The following is a 17,179-nucleotide window of genomic DNA, read 5'->3' on the forward strand; positions in this document are numbered from 1 at the left end:
AAGTGATGGCCTGTGTTACAGACCGGCAGAGATACCTGTGTTGTATTAGAAACCAGGTGTCATGAAAGAAAATTTGGATATTTCATACAGGCACCATCAAATCCTGCCTCGGTTCTTCAAGGCCAACCACAAAATGAGGGAGAAGCTGACTGCTAGAGCAGAAGAAAGAAAAAAAAAGAGCAGAGATAGCAGACAGCTTTCACATTATATCCATTTTAATAGCAAAAATCTCCCTAAGCCCACATCCGTTTCAGGGAGCATGACTGTCCCAGCCCTGCACTGGGGAGGACTTTCAGGCAGTGTCTTTAATTTTCCTGTTTACGTGAGGGGACTGAGACTCAAGTAAGGCTTGCTTTTAGGTATCAGTTCATTCATCATCCATTTTCATTACGTTTTTTAATACCTATGTTATTATTCTTGCTTAATTTATTCCAACTACTTGCTTAATGCAGGGTATTTCTGGTTTTTTTTGTTGTTGTTGTTGTTTGCTTTTTTTTTTTTAATAGAATCTCACCTGATAGACTGGGCCAACATACATTGCTTTCTGGAGATGTATTGACTCAGAGCAATTAGTATCACCTCACTGCTTTCAGTATTTTGACTCATAATAGTAAAGAGAATAATTGTTTGTAATGTTGAATACGTATGTTCTCTATCATATACACACACAATATTATTTATGTAAAAAACTTCATGTATAAAATAAAAAAAAACAAAGGGGGACACCACTCAGATCTCGTACAATAATTTTCCTTGAAATACTTACCAAAACAGAAGAAAATAAAAATGAAAATCCCTTCAAGTACAGATCTCCCAATTACAGGGAGATTCAAATCCTGTGTAATGGCTTCAGATCACCTCCGCTACAAATTACAGTTATAATATTCTGCGTGTAAGATTCTGCAGAAGAATTCATTGAGATATACAGTCTGTATGTAGGAAGAAGAGCTCTGCTTTCACAAAGCTCTAAATCCATTATCCAAGTTACTCCTTTTGATTTCCTATTGCTCCATACTGCTTTACAGAAACGCCACATATGATGAATCAGAAATGGTATCACGGAATCGTCACTCACCACTTGTTGTGTTGGCACTTTCAGTTCTTGCCTGTGTTGACTGCTGCACAGGGGTTGCCTGTGTTGACTGCTGCACAGGGGTTGCCTGTGTTGACTGCTGCACAGGGGTTGCCTGTGTTGACTGCTGCACAGGGGTTGCCTGTGTTGACTGCTGCACAGTTGTACGTTGTGTTGTACTTTCTATGGCATTAGCTGGAGTAGTTGCGCTGCCTACTATAAAGGAAGGATGTTGAAAATTTTTTGTCAATTTTATACACACGTTTGCACACACAAAAAAGTCTACTGCTTTGCTTGCAGTAGTACTAAATACAGAATTTAAATTGAAGATCAACAGAAACGAGGCTTCCTTCCTTTGCAGGGAAACCCAGCCCCATCGGTGGGACACCCCCATGAGCACAAGCCTGTGATAGCTCAGTTATCAGACCTGGCTTGGATCTTCCTTGAGCCGGATGGCTCTGGAGGCACTACCAAGATGTGACCATCTATAAATGCATTCCCAGGCCAAGGGGCACTGCTGCTCGGTGCCCCGATTGACCACTGGACCAGCCTCAACCATTAGCACAAGAAAACATCACTTACACCTTGTTGTGATGGACACAGTTGTAGCTGATGCTGTAGTGGTTGTCAGCTTTGCTGTTAGTGTCGTTGCTGTTAGTGTCGTTGCTGTTGTTAGTGTAGTTGCTCTTAAAGTGATTGTGTTCAAAGCTTCCTTCTCTGCAAGAAAGGCATTTTTATTGATTTATCCCATATAAACATCCCATACCTCTAGCTGCCTTCTCTCACAAGAGCAGTGAGTTTCTCTTTGAAGTCAGGCTGTCAGGGACCTTTCTTGCCCATGAGTGCTTCTAGAGGGCTCAGAGCATGCACAGTTCACATCGCAGGGAAGGTACACACTTTTTGGGAGGTCACAGAAAGCCTGGCAGGCCCTTCTCTAAGGTGTGCAGCCAAACCTTGGACATATGAGTGAGAGGAATAATGAACTTGGTGCTCATGTTACAGCAGTTCCTGGAAGCTCCCTCCTGCAGAGGGGCAAGAGCTGGAGGAGAAGGTAAGGGCATCCTCAGGCAGCAGGGATCTGCCTGCTGCTACTATGGGAAGAGGGCTGTAGAGCTGGCCATGTCACAGAGATGGTGGAAAGCTGCCCAGCGTTCTGTTCCATCACTTTATAGAAGCAGAAAGTACTACTGCCAGCCACATGGGCTCATTTCTATCCCTGCCTACAACCCAAGCCCTGTCACGCTCCCTCTTCTAGCACTTCTCAGAGATGGGAAATATGATAGAATAGGAACAAATAATGACCTGCTACTTTCTCTCATATGGATGGAGTACTTCTGAATACAATGACCACCCCTGAACATATAACTGTCTCTCTTTCCTCCTGCTTTTCTGGCTGTTCGCCTAGAATAACAGTGCGTCAAAGAAAGAGTCTCCCTGGAAGCTTGTTGCACATCCACAGAGGGCTTTAACCTCACTGCGGGCTGCTGATGCTTTGCTCATAGGCATAAACAACATTACTGCTTTCTCCTCTTTGACAAAAAGCTGCAAGAGAAGTTCAGTGGAATGTCTGAAGAGCTCATTCACAATGAGGTATCGGTTCTTTATAAAGTGCTTTTAGAATAGACATAAACATCAGGGTTTTTGAAACATAAAAGAACTGCAGCACAATTTGAAAATGTCTCATTCTTCTCATAAGGAAAACATTCAGACTTTCTCTGGCTGCATCTTATTCTCTTCCTTTAATAACACTGAACGTATCCATCTTTATTGTCCCACTGCTCTCAGCTCCAAAACAGATTATTTAGTATCTTCAGCTACCAAAAAACACGGTCCCATCTCCAGTTTTTCTTCCTCAGATGCATCACATTCAGTGCAGCCATTTTCAACATTTAAACTAAGAAAGCAGTTGATATTTAGCCCACACAAATGCAATACAATCAATAGCAATCTTTCTTAAGATCCTCCCTTATGAAGACATGCCAAGAGAGCTGGGGCTTTTCAGCCTGGAGAAGAGAACGCTTCAGGGGACCTTATAGCGGCCTTCCAGTATCTGAAAAGGGCCTACAGGAAAGCTGGGGAGGAACTTTTTATAAGGGCAGGTAGCATCAGGAAGAGGGAAAATGGCTATAAACTGGAAGAGGATAGATTTAGACTAGATATAAGGAAGAAATTCTCTACTGTGAAGTTGGCAAGATACTGGAACAGGTTGCCCAGAGAGGTTGTGGATTCCCCCTCCCTGGAGGTGTTCAAGGCCAGGCTGGATGGGGCTTTGAGCATCCTGGTCTAGTGGGAGGTGTCCCTCCTATAGCAGGGGGGGGTTGGAACTAGATGATCTTAAAGGTCCCTTCCAACCCAAATCATTCTATGATTCTATGAATTTAAACTCTTACCAGCTTTTGGTGTTAATGCAGAAACATCTGCACTGACAGTAGTGTTTGAAGCTCCATTTGCTGAAACAAACACAGAAAGGAATACATTAGTCCAGCCATCTTCCAGAACTGTCTATCATTACATAGGCATATAAGGCAGATAGCAGCAAGCACTTTCACAGAAAATCAAGTTTAGAAGCCTCTAAGCAGGAGCAATAACTGTGATCACAAGCTATTCAACCTATTAGCTTTGCTCTCCTTGCTTGAATGGGGAGCATTAGATATGGCCCTTGAATTGCAAGTTGTTTGCTAATAGGTCTTAACAACTTTTAAGATTGGTTTGAAAAAAAAATGGAGCAACTGTAGGTTTTTTTTTTTTTTATCTCCTTTCCTCAAGTACAACCACAGCTGATGTAAGCCTTCAGGTAGAGGTAAAATAACTGCTTGCAAGAGCAGGCACTCAATTTCCAGCTCTAGAATAGGAGAATCCCTGCTGACAGCAACTAAAGGTGGTTAGTGGCTCCCTGGCTAGTGCAAGCACTTCAGGAGGGCTTTCCAGCATCACTGCGATTCCTGTATGTGAGGCAAAGAAGAGAATTCACAGAACATGGTTTAGGAAGCACTGCCTTGAGCAGTAATTGACTTTCCACATTGCCCTGGGGACAGCGCTCCAGCTCCAGCTATTTTACTGCAATAAACAATGGCAATCTTTAAAACACGAGGTCAAGTTAGCAGGTGAAGATTTCCAGTATTACAAATCAAATAGACAAACAAACAAGAAACCCCCACAAACTATCAAACAAAGAGCTAAACAGTTTCCAGATTCTCTGGCTGTGGAAAAAAAAAAAAAATGTAATAGCATAACTCACCCAGAGTTCTGCTTTCAAGTAAGAAAATTTTCAGTCTCATTTCTGGGACATTCAAATATTTTACTAAGAAGCTAAGGGAGTGAAAAAACCACAGAGTCAAAACCAGCGGCTCTCTGCAAGCGTTGCACATCACTGTGTGACCTATATGGGTGTATCTGGGGAGGAAGAGCTCAGCTCAGAGTGAGAACAGAGCAGCCAAATCCTCTGGTTCAGAGTGTGACATCTTGCCACATGCCGTGAGCATGCTGTAACGCAGACATCGCAGCACTGAGTCAGGGTGGCACATCGCTGTTCTTGTGTGACTCCGTTCATGGTAATATCTGCTGGCATGCTCTCTGCCTTCTGGCTGCAGGGCAGAACAGTCAACTTCGTTCCCTCTGCTCAGCATGCTGCGCTCTGTTAACATTTCACGAGCTCCAGCCGAGGCTTGCCAGAGTCACAAATCTAATATAGGGGAAAAATACCTAATGCACTTGCTCACTGGTACCCTACGGGCCTGCTTCCCACTGCACGAATGCAGTCAGGCCATGCTCAGGCCCTTGCACAGAGCATCTAAAATACTGTTTTCCCTACAGTTTAGTTACTCAGTCAGAATAATGCTTCATAGTTCCCACATGAAATATCTGAAAAAATTTTACCCAAGCAGACCAAAAGGCAGTCTTGTTTAGGGAGATACCTGAACACTGAGTATTTCTGCTCTTGGTAGTCATTAAGAGCCGGTCACAAACCTCCCATCACTCCCCACACCACAAGGCCATAGCTCCAAACCAGAATGTTTTTACAACAGAGCGAACACTTTACATGGCTCAGTAGAATATCTCCCAGTAACTACAACGTCTGTAATGTCAGCTGAAGGCACCCACTGGCCAATTAGCTCCTTCTCTAAGACAACAAGGCTTTGCGGAAAGACCACTGCAATGCTTCATGTGCAAAACTTAGAAAACTCAAAACTAAATATATATTAATATATTTACGTGCCTTAAAATGGTGGATAATTAAGTACACTGTACAAACAAGTTGAAAACAACACACAGAAATGCTTGAAGTTAGCCAAGATTTGGGGGGGGGGGCTTCAGTTGATTAAAAGTAGAGATAGATGGTGAATTATTATGCTCTTTTTTGCAATGTTAAGGATAAAAACAAGGGATTAAAAGTGATTGAGAGTGGAACTTTGGCCTATTAGAGGTGGTTGCTTGATGAAAAGAGATGAATATTAGTTTTTCTGCTTGCGTCAGATTGCCCGTGGCCTCAAATGAAGAGCCACCAACCCAAGTTACAACTGCATAGTTTTGAACAAATTTAGATGCAGCTATTTGAGAGAGAAACTCTTCCATGGGAGCACCCCAAATGTCCTTGGCAGCAGTTCCCTCACACAGTCCCTTCTCTTCTCTTGGCCAGAGGAGCCTGGGTGCCCTGCAAAGTTCCATTCCTGTGCCTGAAGGATGTGTGGGGAAAGGGCTAAGACGCAACATGAGGTAGATTAAAGAATGGTGTGCTTGCTGTCAGTGGGAGATCCACACAGAAAAGGAAAAGCATGTCTAAAAGTAGAGAGCTAGGCGAGAAGAAATCAGAAGTGGAAGGAAGATAAGAAGGCAGGAAGAAGATGGGAGGTCTGGGCAGGAAGGCCCAGAGACACTGAGACAAAAGGGCAGCAGGAAAAGATATGAAGGAATGAGAAGAGCTCAATAAACATTTGACCTCTGACCAAAAGGCCAAAATGAGGAAAGAGAAACCGTAATTGTTGGTTTTTTTTTTTTTTTATTCAGAGGATGTGCCTTTATTGTCGTCTCTGGCTTGGATTTAGATGGTTCATTTGTTCTAAAATTAAAACAATAGTAAATCCATTTGTACCTGATCTTCAGATACGATCTAAGAAGAATCCGGTTGAAACTCTGAGCTAACATCCTTTCTTCAAAAATTCCAGCAGAGTTCCTGAGCTCAGCCAGAGCTGACCAGTGGCCACAGCTTTCCTCAAGCTGTAGTGTTTGATGTGGGCTTCCATCCCCAAGGTCTGAGCTCGGAGCTCTCACCAGCGCTTCCCTATCTCATTATTTTCAACTCCACACTAGGAAGACTAAGATAAGCAGGTTTTAACTCGAGTTAACTAGGCACCCGCTATTGCTTCAATAAATACAGGGGGGAAAAAGCACACAGGACTGCATGATATTTCATCAGCAGTGCTGGTAGTGCGCTACAGACTACTGCAGGACACAAAGCATTAAGCTTCAAATGCCTTATGAAACAGCTAATATGAAAGCGAATGGCAAAAAAACCAAAACGTAAACACCTTTAAAGATGAATGTTCAAAATATGTCTTGATTGTATTTTGTTACTCAGTGCTGGCTGCTTTGGTATCTAAATCTGTTTTCAAAAAATGATTTTTATTGGAAAAGACACTATCCCTATAGAAACAGTGAAATAGCCTGTCTTTAACTTGACTTTTAACTTAGCTTTTTAAAACCTGGTCTTGCACTAGGCTGATAGGGGATATGTTGGCATTGAACCCCCTTCCCCATTTAGATGAGCCCGGGTGTAGCCACAGCTGAAGACATAGGTCCAGCTTGGGGATCAGGCTGAGGAGCGAGTGGGTAATGGGACTGTAGAAACCATCAGGAGTCTAGGAAGAAAAGACCTCTTGGGAAGAATGATGAGAATTGCATTTATTTAGACTAAAGAGGAAAAGGTTGATGGAAGGTATGATAACAACACTCATGCAGGCAAGGGGCTGCAAGACAGGCAAAGGAATAAGCTTCTCATTGCAACTGCTGAAGATTAAACTAGAGGTAACAGATAAGGGAAATTTAGACTAGAAACATTCCAGGTTTTCAGTGCTGTATGTGCTATTTCTCTACTTCAAGGCTATACTGTGGAATCTGCAGGTGGTGTTTTCCATTTCATGTATGTCAGTCGGGGTCAGACAGACAGACATGGGCCTTTGCAATTGTACACAAGACATGCAGAAGTCCAAGTCGCTTTCTTGCATTCTGTCTCTCCACACTGGCAGAAATAAAGTGTGGCCCTTTCCCAGACAGCACAGTCTGGGGGTACTCCATCCGGCCCATGGACAGGCTGCCTGCCTCACCCCCCTGCTGTAGGAAGGCACAGCCAGCCTGGAACAAGAGCTGGTCCTGGCATTCTCAGAGCTCCCCACAAACTGCTGCTGCCTAACAGCATGTACAACCTCCTCACTCTTACCTCTGAGCTGTGTTGTTTATTGCATTTTTTCTTTGGTTCTCACTTATTGCTGCTTCGTCTCTTTATTCTCTTACCTGTTTTTTTTTTTTTTTTCCTCCAGACTCAGTGTAGTTCTCTTGCTACTCTTATTTCTGTTTTCTCTCCTTATCCATTTCACTTTCCTGCTTCACTGCCTTCTGCCCGAAATCTTGAGATAGATTTCTCTTCTTCTGCAGTACACTTTTGTGTAGCACCCTCCAAAGAAGAAAACGCTCTGCCCAGATGAGTTGAGCATCTGCTGCCAACCTCCCATTGCACAAACATCACTCCCATGTGCAGGGAGCCAAAACAAGTTTTGGACCTGCTCAGACTTCGCTCAAGACCTCCAAACTGAACTCAAATGCACTCAAATACATTAAATTTAGGAGTCAAGTTTAGGCTTTAACTCCTGATACACAAAGAAGCCTTCCACATGGCCTTTCTACAGCCCAGCACAGCCTTTGCAGTAAGGCTATGTGGGACAGTGCAGTTTAATTAATTTAGGTGAAGCTTCTGGTACTTAATCTGACACATTCAGATCAGCTTGTGTTTTTTTGTGCATTTGCCATGCAGTCACTTCCTGTGCCCCATTCTCCAATCAGCACACTCTTCTTTTTTGGAGGACTACACACCGCAACACAAAATAGTACCACGTTATCATTAAAATAGTCATACAATAAAGAGAGATCTGCTGTTCAAGGCTTCAGCTGCATCCACAGATCTGCCCGTATAGAGAATAATAACATATATGCAAGATGCAAAGTTTACATTTGCAGCTTCCTCAACATTTAGCACTGTTCCATGTACAATCAGCCCTCTGAAAAGACAGCAGAAAGCTGAACCAAAGGGCAGAGCAGGGAAAGGGACTTAATTCTTGATAACTGTTGTTCAGTCTTCTCTCAGTGTTTCTGCAAACTGTTTTAATTCTTCTAAAGCAACCTTCTGTTGTTGCTTTTCACTTTTGTTCTAAGTACACAAATTAGAGCTACCGAGTACTAAGAGAAATGCATTATCAAGAAAACTGCAGGTTCAAGACACACGTGGCTTTAAGAGCAGAGAACTTTACCCACCCCATTTGGCTAAATCCTAAGAACCTCCAATTTCATCAGAAAAAATTCTGTCAACACAGAAATCACGAGATGAAACTTCTCCAAACCCAAACAACATTGATTTGTGTCAGGACTGAAAAGCATTTCTCCAGCTTGCTGCTTTCTGTCCTGAGAACCCTACTGCATTGACTGGAAGGACAACGTGGGCTGTGAGCAATGTACCATTGGTCATATTTGAGGTGAAGCCCTGTGAGGTGAAGTCAGATGCTACAGGCAGTGCTCAAAGCAAAATGCAGGGAGGGAGGCCCTGTTTCCGGCTGCCTCTCTTTCATTCACATCTCTCAGCAGCACACTGAAGGCACACATAACACAGGCTGAGATCTGCTAAGGTTCGGCCTTTTCCTCCTCCACTGGGGCTCCTGAGCAGGCTGCTGTCACAGAAGGGAGGAAGGAAAGGGAGGGAGCCACAGCCATTTCTCCCAGGGGGAGCAGGATGGAGGCAGGAAATGAAGCTTTGGCCCCTGCATTGCATGCGTGGCCACCAAAGTCTGGGCCAGTTTCTTGGGTTTCATATATAATAGAAACACAAACTCCCAGCCAAGCCCTCCTAACTGCAAGCTTCCTCAGTGCACTTTCTGCTCCTGTGTGAAGCTTGGTGGATATCTTCAGTGCTGTGTGCTGAAGAGGGATGAGAATGTCATTTGCACTCCATAAAGTAATAACTGTGCTCAGCATGCTCATCAGCACGCCAGCCTGCCTCGGACAAAGACTCCAAGCTCCACGCTTCTCTTTATTTAAACCTGCTAAACCTATTTAAAAGGTTTTAATTAAACCCTTTAAGGCTGTTTAAAGCAGTAGACTGTCACCCTTTGATGGTGATGTATTTGCCCATCTCTGTGTAAGATAAAAGGTAGGAGTTACTGAGGGGTTATGATATAGGATGAAAAACAAACTGCCACCCCCCTGCATTAGTCATGCTAAATCAGTTTTTAAATGTCTTCAATGAGTGCACTTTTATACCAGAAAGAGCTTTTTACATGCCGTGCAGTGCTGAATAGAGAAGGAGAAAGGATAAAAGGAGATCCTTTGCCCTGCACAGGAAAGAACAAGACGTTGATGCTCACGGTGCTGTGCTCACTGTGCCATTTGCAGGCCTATTTTCGTTTCTCAGGAAAGGGCGTGCTGGGGTAGGGCAGACACGAAGGAGTGTGAGGGGAAGCGGAGCCTGGGTGGACAGGCAATTCTCCCCCTGATATGCAAAGTCATAATTATTGTGTTTGTGTTTCCTCAGCCCAGCATTGGCTACCCAAGTGCATCTCCAGCAACGTGAGTAATTTACAGATCAGGAAAGGGCTACTGCAGCCTCTGCTGCCATGTAGTCATTTTTAGCACATCCGGGACCAGCCCTACACTGGCTTCAGCCACAGCTGCCCGTGCTCTGCTCCTGGCAGCGCTCTGAGAGCATCTGCAGCATCAGCAGCCAGAAAACTCCAGTGGAAACATTGTGCATTGCTTCCATCCCAGTGTAGTTCCACACTCACCCAGGTCCCTCCTCGCGACTTCACAAAGTCCAGCACACAGCCTGAGTGGTACTGAGTGCTCCAAGGGGAATGTCCAAAATGGGGACGGGAGTACAGTTGTAGATGCCTCTTGCACTTTTATGGGCAACTAGTGCAACTTCGTTCACTGTGATAATTACGACTATTGCAAATCAATTATCACTTCCTTTGCAAACCCTTCTCACTTGACCATTTTCTCCTGAAGTGATCAAGCCTCATTTTCCAGTGTTAGTCCTTGAAAACAGTGTTTTGTACCAGTTTGTGGAAAGGCCAGGTGAAAGCAGTTGGGGTGACAAAGCAGATGGCACATTGCGAGAATGGGTTAGAAAACCTGTAAGGTAAATTGTGTGCTAGTTCAATTAAACCCAGCAGCATGGAGTGACACTGGCTGCACGATTCTATTTGTACAGGTAGCAGTGTGCAGAGGGAATTAATGAATATGCTAAAGCCATTTGAACCAGAGCAGATAAAAAAAATGTTGAGAACAAAAATAAAGAAGTCCTGCATTCATCCGCTTTCACCTCTAAAACCTGCGCCAGGCATTTCTCTTTCTGTCATTGGCATATCTCATGTACAGGACCCTTTGGCATTTAACTTCAGTAAGTTCTTCCTGTTGTTACACGTTGGAAACTACGTTAGTGAGCTGTTCCAAGGGAAGCACACTGTATGGTAAATACATTTGCTGCCTTCTGAACCACAGTGAAGACATTAATGCACTATAACAACTTGCTCGTGTAAGAAAAGACTTATCAGAGGGAACCTAAAGGTGCTCAACCATAACAAGATTTCTGGGCATCCAGCTTTGCAGTGCTCAGTGTTTATCATTTCCAAGACCTTTTTGGCAAAGCAGAGTTAAATGCTGCAGAATGTTCAAAGATCTCCAGAATCAAAGAATTCCCTATTTTCCAGAAAGAAATTTCAACAGTCCTTTGCATAAATGAGTAAAAACTACCAAGATCTAAGCTGGCCCCAAATACTTCCTTGGATTTCTGCCTTTACGACTACCTGGAAGAACTGGGGGAGATGGACAACAGCTGTGACCGTGGGGCAGTACCTTGGCTTTTGGGGACCCTGAATGGCAGTGGAAGCATCAGCTACAAATCATGCCCAGAACCACCCCTCAGTCCCAGGCATGGAGTAGTCCAGAATCTGTGGTGAAAATGCTTGAATTTCTCTTGCCAGATCAATTGTTGACTTTTTCCCCATTTCATCTAATAATGCATATTGGTATTTTTGCTTCCACAGTCTTTGAGTGAGTTCACAAACAGTGATATTTACCTCATCTATATTGGTGTGATATATAATCCATGCCAAGATGAGGAAGAGTATTTCATCTATCAAATAGAGTTGTGCTCACACCAAAATAAATACCACCTCACACGCATCTAGAAGGTTATCAACATTGTATTTCCAATAAAAGCCTAGGCTCAACACTGAGCATGTGAAGAAGTGAAAAAACAAGTCAAAAATGACTCCTGTCAATTCAAACGTCTTTCCTGTAATAAAAACATGCCTCAAAAAGTAAGTAGTGCATTTTACAGAGGAAAGTAATGCAAATCCTTGGCCAAGGACAGTAAGTATGCTGGCAGTGTTTTCCTCACACTATCTAAAATCCAAATCTTTTGCCATTCTTATTAGTTGTTACCTCATTTGCCAAACCTGTCAAGCCCCAGTATGACATCCATCTCCTGCTGAAGATTAAGAAAGAAATCTTCAGGAAGCACAAACATCTCATTAATATAATCAGGGATTTCATTAATTTAATCCTAAAGATTTGATTACATTGACTCAAACCAAGCACTACCCTGGGAACTCAAGGCATTAAGACAAACCGATTGTGCCTTTGGAAATGATTATGTATCTTGTAGCAATCTTCAGAAAGCAAGGTGGGGGTAGTGCTCCCATACTGGCAAAACATGTAATTTCATGAGAGAGATAAGACAAGGCAAAAAGGTTGCAGCAGATAAATGTGATGCACAACCATGTGCCACCAGCTCTGCAGTTTCAGTGACCTGAGACGCATTGCTATCTAAAGTGTGCAGCTAACACTCAGGTGCAGGTTAGTGCCATTGGAAAAAGAGATTAAAAGCTGCTGTGAGAATACTCTGTTGATAAATAGGTTGGTATTTTCACCTGTAGCAAAGTCAGGCAAGCATCCACTGTCCATTTAAAAAGAGTTAGAAAATCCTCGCCCTGTTATAAGCGTGGAATTGACAAAGTATGTCTCCTCCAGCGGGTTGGCCTGGCTGACGCAGTGTGCCAGTGACAGGGCATCCAACAGCTCACCTTGGCAAGACAAACACCAAGTATCACTACTCTGCTGAACACGTCAATGGTTTGCATGGCAGGTCCTGGTCCTGGTGTGACTTGGGGTGCTGACTTCTCTCATGAAATCTGGGATACATATTTTTAGGGTTCTAGCTGAACCCAAAAGGAAATGTTTATCTTCTAGCAGCGCCAGGTCTGTAATTCCTGACTTGTGTATGGGGAGCAGCTGTTATTTCTAAATACAAGTCCAATACACTCTCTTGATTGACAGAATTGCCAAATAAAACCGTTACAGGGTCTTTCTTGAGTTTATCTCAGCAGAAAATACAGACAAAAAAAGCCCCTCCTCACGAGAAACAGAAGCGATGATGCCTTCTCCACAGGATTGTGATGTGGGAATTGACTTCCCTTCGGATTGGGATGTTAGTCTAGCTACCAAGAGGTACCGGTCCAAAGTGCTCCCTTCCTCAGGATGAAAATTTTGTAAAGATTATTTTTCTTTGGTGTTTTTGCAGGTTTTTCTACACAGGACCCAAATAGATATTAAATATATATATAAAAAAAGGAGACAAAAAAAATCAAGGTCCTTTCCTATTTGGAGAAACAAGACAGAATACAAGCTTCAGCAAATCTTTTTTCCTTATTTGAAAAGACTGAGGACTGCTTATAATTCAGATGAAAGACACGGCTAAACAAGAAAGAAAACATACTGGTACATTTTCAGAGGAGACAACCATTGTTGAGTCTGTTATATAGTGTTATGCTTCCAGGTTTGAAGCTGAAGGCTGCAGGCAATGCGCCCTTCACTATCAGTTGCTACTAATTTTGGCTGCAGTTCACTCTCTTCTTACCAAGCAGGTATTAAGCCATCTGCTCATCACCTCAGTAAATGCAGCAAACTTGCATTCAGGTTTGGGGCTAGAACACATGGTTTTCTTCGCAGACTGCTAGAAGTGATGGAAGTACCTAAAAGACTTTTCCCCACAACAGGCGAACTCTCAAGACATTCAAGTTCAGGTTCCAGCATGAAAAGGCAGCTATCTAAACCCTATTCACATTTCTCACATTTGCAGAGGTAGGCGCGATCTGACTGTGAGAGCCTGCACACTTTTGGTCTCCCCCAGAGCACAGCCACAAACAATAACCAGAGAGCGGGGACCCCTGCTCAGAATCTCTAACTGCTCAAAATGGTTAAGTTAGTACTGAACTGTATTATTTTTTTTTTTAAAGGACTTGAAGACGTGTGAGCTGAGGTAGAAAAGGGAAGGCTGCCCATCTCCTCTAGTTAACACTGAGAAAAGCAGAGTTCAGGCAACCGCAAATGTATGTGCGTGCTGCAGGAACCCTGCTCCGGTGGGACTTCCCTTGGGCTGTCATAACCACAGTGAGATGGGGTCGGGGTGACACCTCAGGCACTACAGCATCCCCTCACAGGAAAGGAGTTGGGAAGTGCCTAGCTCAGGGTTGTTCCGCAGCGTAAGGAGCGGCTCCAGACTCTCCATGCCAAGTTTTGCTCCCAGAGTGAAAAGTGGCTTTGTTTTATTTCACAGTGCCGTCAGTTTTGTGGACAGCAAAGGTACTGCTCACCGTCAACAGGGGTCACTAATCAGACATTAATAGGCTCATCCGTGGTGCATCCACAATGCCAGGCAGCACGTTGCAGCTCGTAGAACCTGAACACCTCCAGGCTGATGCTAAGATGAGCACTAGCCCTAAATTTTCTGCTGTTATCTGTGTAGGAGAGAAACCTGGATGCCCAGGCTGGAAGGAAGCTGTGTTGCACTACAGACACATCACAAAGGCAGATAAGCTTTTATATCTGGTCACTGACCTTCGGCGGTTAAGACCCATTGTAGTGCACTGCTGTTTAAAGCTGGAAATGTCCTGAACTGATCCTGAAAGCATTTCTATTTGAGATGCATTTTGGAGCAGGGAAAAATGGAGGGCAGTATGTTGAAACAGAGCATTTTGAGATGATCAGGAAAGAACTCCTGCCTACAGTGCATCATTTTGCTCTTAAAGGACGGGAAAATCCCAGGGAGAAGAAAGAGGGTGCCAGAAGGCCCTCATTCTCCTCATCTACACACAAACCAGCTCCAGTAACACGCTGGCAAAGGGTAGATCCCACCACAACAGAGGGACTCTGAAGATGCAGGATTCCAAGGTGAGTTAGAAGATTACCAAGAAAGCCCTACCCTCACTCAGGCTGAAGGCAAGGCATAAGATGCAGAAGTCCTGCAGGAGCCTGGGCACAGCCTTTACTAAACACAATGGAAACACTCTGGTCCCCCTCTGCATGGCTTGCAGATGATGCAAAGACAGGCAGCTTGTGTGTTTTCTGTGAGAAGGATGCAAACCCACGCATGGTTCTTCTCAGCAAACTTGGAGATAAACCGCTCCCAAACCTGGGAGAGAGAGTATTAAAATGCTCGAGTGTGATCTGACCTTCTCTTTTTTTCCTCTCTTTTTTTTTTTACTGAGCATAATTTTAAAAATTCTAAAGGTGTTTCTAAGCAACTGGAGCAATGCCTCGCTGCTGCTCAGAACAAGGGAGACTGCACACTCAGGGGGCCAGTGTCAGCCTCCTTGTGAGCCATCCTTTCCCCAGATAATCAGGTCCTGCTATTGCAGCCCGGATCTACAGAATACCTCGGTGATCACAAATAGTGGAAATCCAAAGATTTTGGCCCGACTGAATAAATTAGACAATAAAACTGCATAAAACTGTTTCTGCTTTACCAGGTAATAAATATGTAAGAAAGTCCAGGCTGCCAGCTTGCATTATTCTCTGTGAGTGACGGCACAGAAGAAAGAAGGACGTTTGATCAGACCGTTTTCTTTTACTTGGACGATGCAGAAAGAGACATATAGCCAAACATATTTTTGATTTGCTCATGAGTTCACCAGCAGAATTATTACGATTGTCTTGCAATAAAACCTTTAAATAAACACTTCTAGAGAATCAAAACTGAGTGGAGCGCAAAGTTACAGAGCAAACGTGCCCTATGGGAAGTTTGCTCATTCACTGTCATCGTTTCTGCCCCACTCATATCATGCTGAGGAGGGAAAATCCTTTTTAAAGAAAGGGTTGTGTAAAACTGACAGAGTTCCTCCCACCCCTGTGTGCTGCCTCCCGATAAGCTTTATGGACTCCTGTGTTACATATGTTCCTTTTGATCCAGCTCGGCTTTGCTTTTCAGAAGTTGTGAAATTAAAAGGTTTAACAATGACAGGAAGGCTATTTTTACTGGGAGTAGCAGACAGAGAAAATATAGTACCTCAAAGCAGATTTTCAGGGCTCATATTTACTTAACATAGTTTTAGAAGCATTTCTTTCTCTGGCACTACATTACTACGTTATTTTTAATCTCATGTATTGATTTTTTTTTTTTTTCCTAACAGCGGTGAGCCCAGACAGTGACATAACCTACACCACAAAAGACACATCTAGATTTCACCGCATCTAGCAGAAGTTCATTAACTGAGCAGTTAACCTGGTGTTACTTTTAACTTCTGACTCACAAAATCATTTAGAGGCAATCTACAACTCTGGTTATGCGTGTGCACACCACAGGGTCGGCAAGTTAAAGCACGGAGAGAACGTAGAATTGACTTCAAATGCATCTTTTGACAAAGGTGATGATAGACTCATCATTGTTACAGTCTTTCTCACCATTCCAGGATTTACTGGTTAACTTCCCTTTAAAAGCAGCATCTCTCAGGCTCAGCAATAACGCAAGTAGCAGTTCAGGGATCATCTGAACACAGGCTATATTCAATCTGTGCGTCTCAGTATCACTATTAAAAGATACCACACTCAGTTACTAGTATTGCTCTCAGGCTTGCATCCCTTGTTATTTGGTACATTATAAATGCCCCCAAGACCCCATTTCTCTGAGGGTAAATCCTAGCCTGTTCCCAAGAGACACCCCCAGCCAAAATTACTGCTAGTAGAGATCCAGGGAAGTCCACCAGGATAGGCATGATCTGCAAAAGCAGCGTTCCCCAAACCTGACAGACACTTCAACACCCTCTTTAAGCCCTCTCTACAACAGATGCTACAGTTCAGCAAAGGAAAACAGAACAGAGAAGTTCTCTCAAAGGAAAACAGAACAGAGAACTGCTTCTAACTCCTCTCACACTGAGGAGCTAGCTCCGTGATGCCCAGAAAGGGACCTGTCACCAAAAGCACAACAGCAGGAAAGTTTTCTCAGAGCACATACAGCTCAGCTACCAGTGAGTGCCTTCTACTCCAGCACGTGGTCTTCCACTTGCTGCGCTGCAGTAACAAAAACCCCAAACTCCCAAAAAAAACTCTGAACAAAACCCACCCACGACTCCTGCCAGCTAAGCCTCTGCTTGCAAAACACTGACAAGCTGAGCTGAAAGAAGTCCAAAAACTTACGACCCAGAGCACAGGTACAGAGCGCAGCGAGGAGGAGGCAGGCAGTCCCCAGGAGCTCCATGCTGGGTGGCGGTGTGCAGCTCTCCCGCGCACAGCTGGGCAGGGAGTGCTCCTGTAGACTCTGCGGGCCCTAATTACTCCATGGAGACAGTGCCTCGTCACTGCCCATTCCTGCTTATTTTGGGGACTTTGATAAAGAACAGGAGGAAACACAGCATACTCCCTCTGGGAGTTCAGCACGGAGGAGATTTATTGTTTCAGTCCTTACAGGAACTCCTTTTCTTTGGCAGCCAACTGTGTTTTTGTTAATACGTTATTTTGTTCTTCTTCGGCCAAGGGGTCAGGGAAGTTTCTGAACAGAGGCGGATCTTTCTT

General features: G+C 43.9%; 1 protein-coding gene across 4 annotated transcripts in view; it reads right to left on the minus strand.

Moving 5' to 3' along the window:
- The window catches only part of EMCN (endomucin), a 51,394-nt gene that overhangs the window by 26,431 nt on the left and 7,784 nt on the right, over nucleotides 1-17,179 (minus strand). Inside the window, exons 1-4 of one of the 4 annotated variants that reach the window (NM_001397633.1) lie at nucleotides 16,808-16,971; nucleotides 3,463-3,522; nucleotides 1,655-1,789; nucleotides 1,076-1,288 (exon numbers count right to left, since the gene is read on the minus strand). In NM_001397633.1, coding sequence (NP_001384562.1) covers nucleotides 1,076-1,288; nucleotides 1,655-1,789; nucleotides 3,463-3,522; nucleotides 16,808-16,865 — 466 coding nt within the window. In that variant the 5' untranslated portion in view covers nucleotides 16,866-16,971. Of the gene's footprint in view, nucleotides 1-1,075; nucleotides 1,289-1,654; nucleotides 1,790-3,462; nucleotides 3,523-16,804; nucleotides 16,972-17,179 lie in introns of those variants that run through there. The other 3 variants (NM_001397632.1, NM_001389542.2, NM_001397634.1) reach the window with 3 other exon arrangements.

This window comes from Gallus gallus, chromosome 4 (genome assembly GCF_016699485.2).
Source record: "Gallus gallus isolate bGalGal1 chromosome 4, bGalGal1.mat.broiler.GRCg7b, whole genome shotgun sequence".
NCBI classification, from domain to species: domain Eukaryota; kingdom Metazoa; phylum Chordata; class Aves; order Galliformes; family Phasianidae; genus Gallus; species Gallus gallus.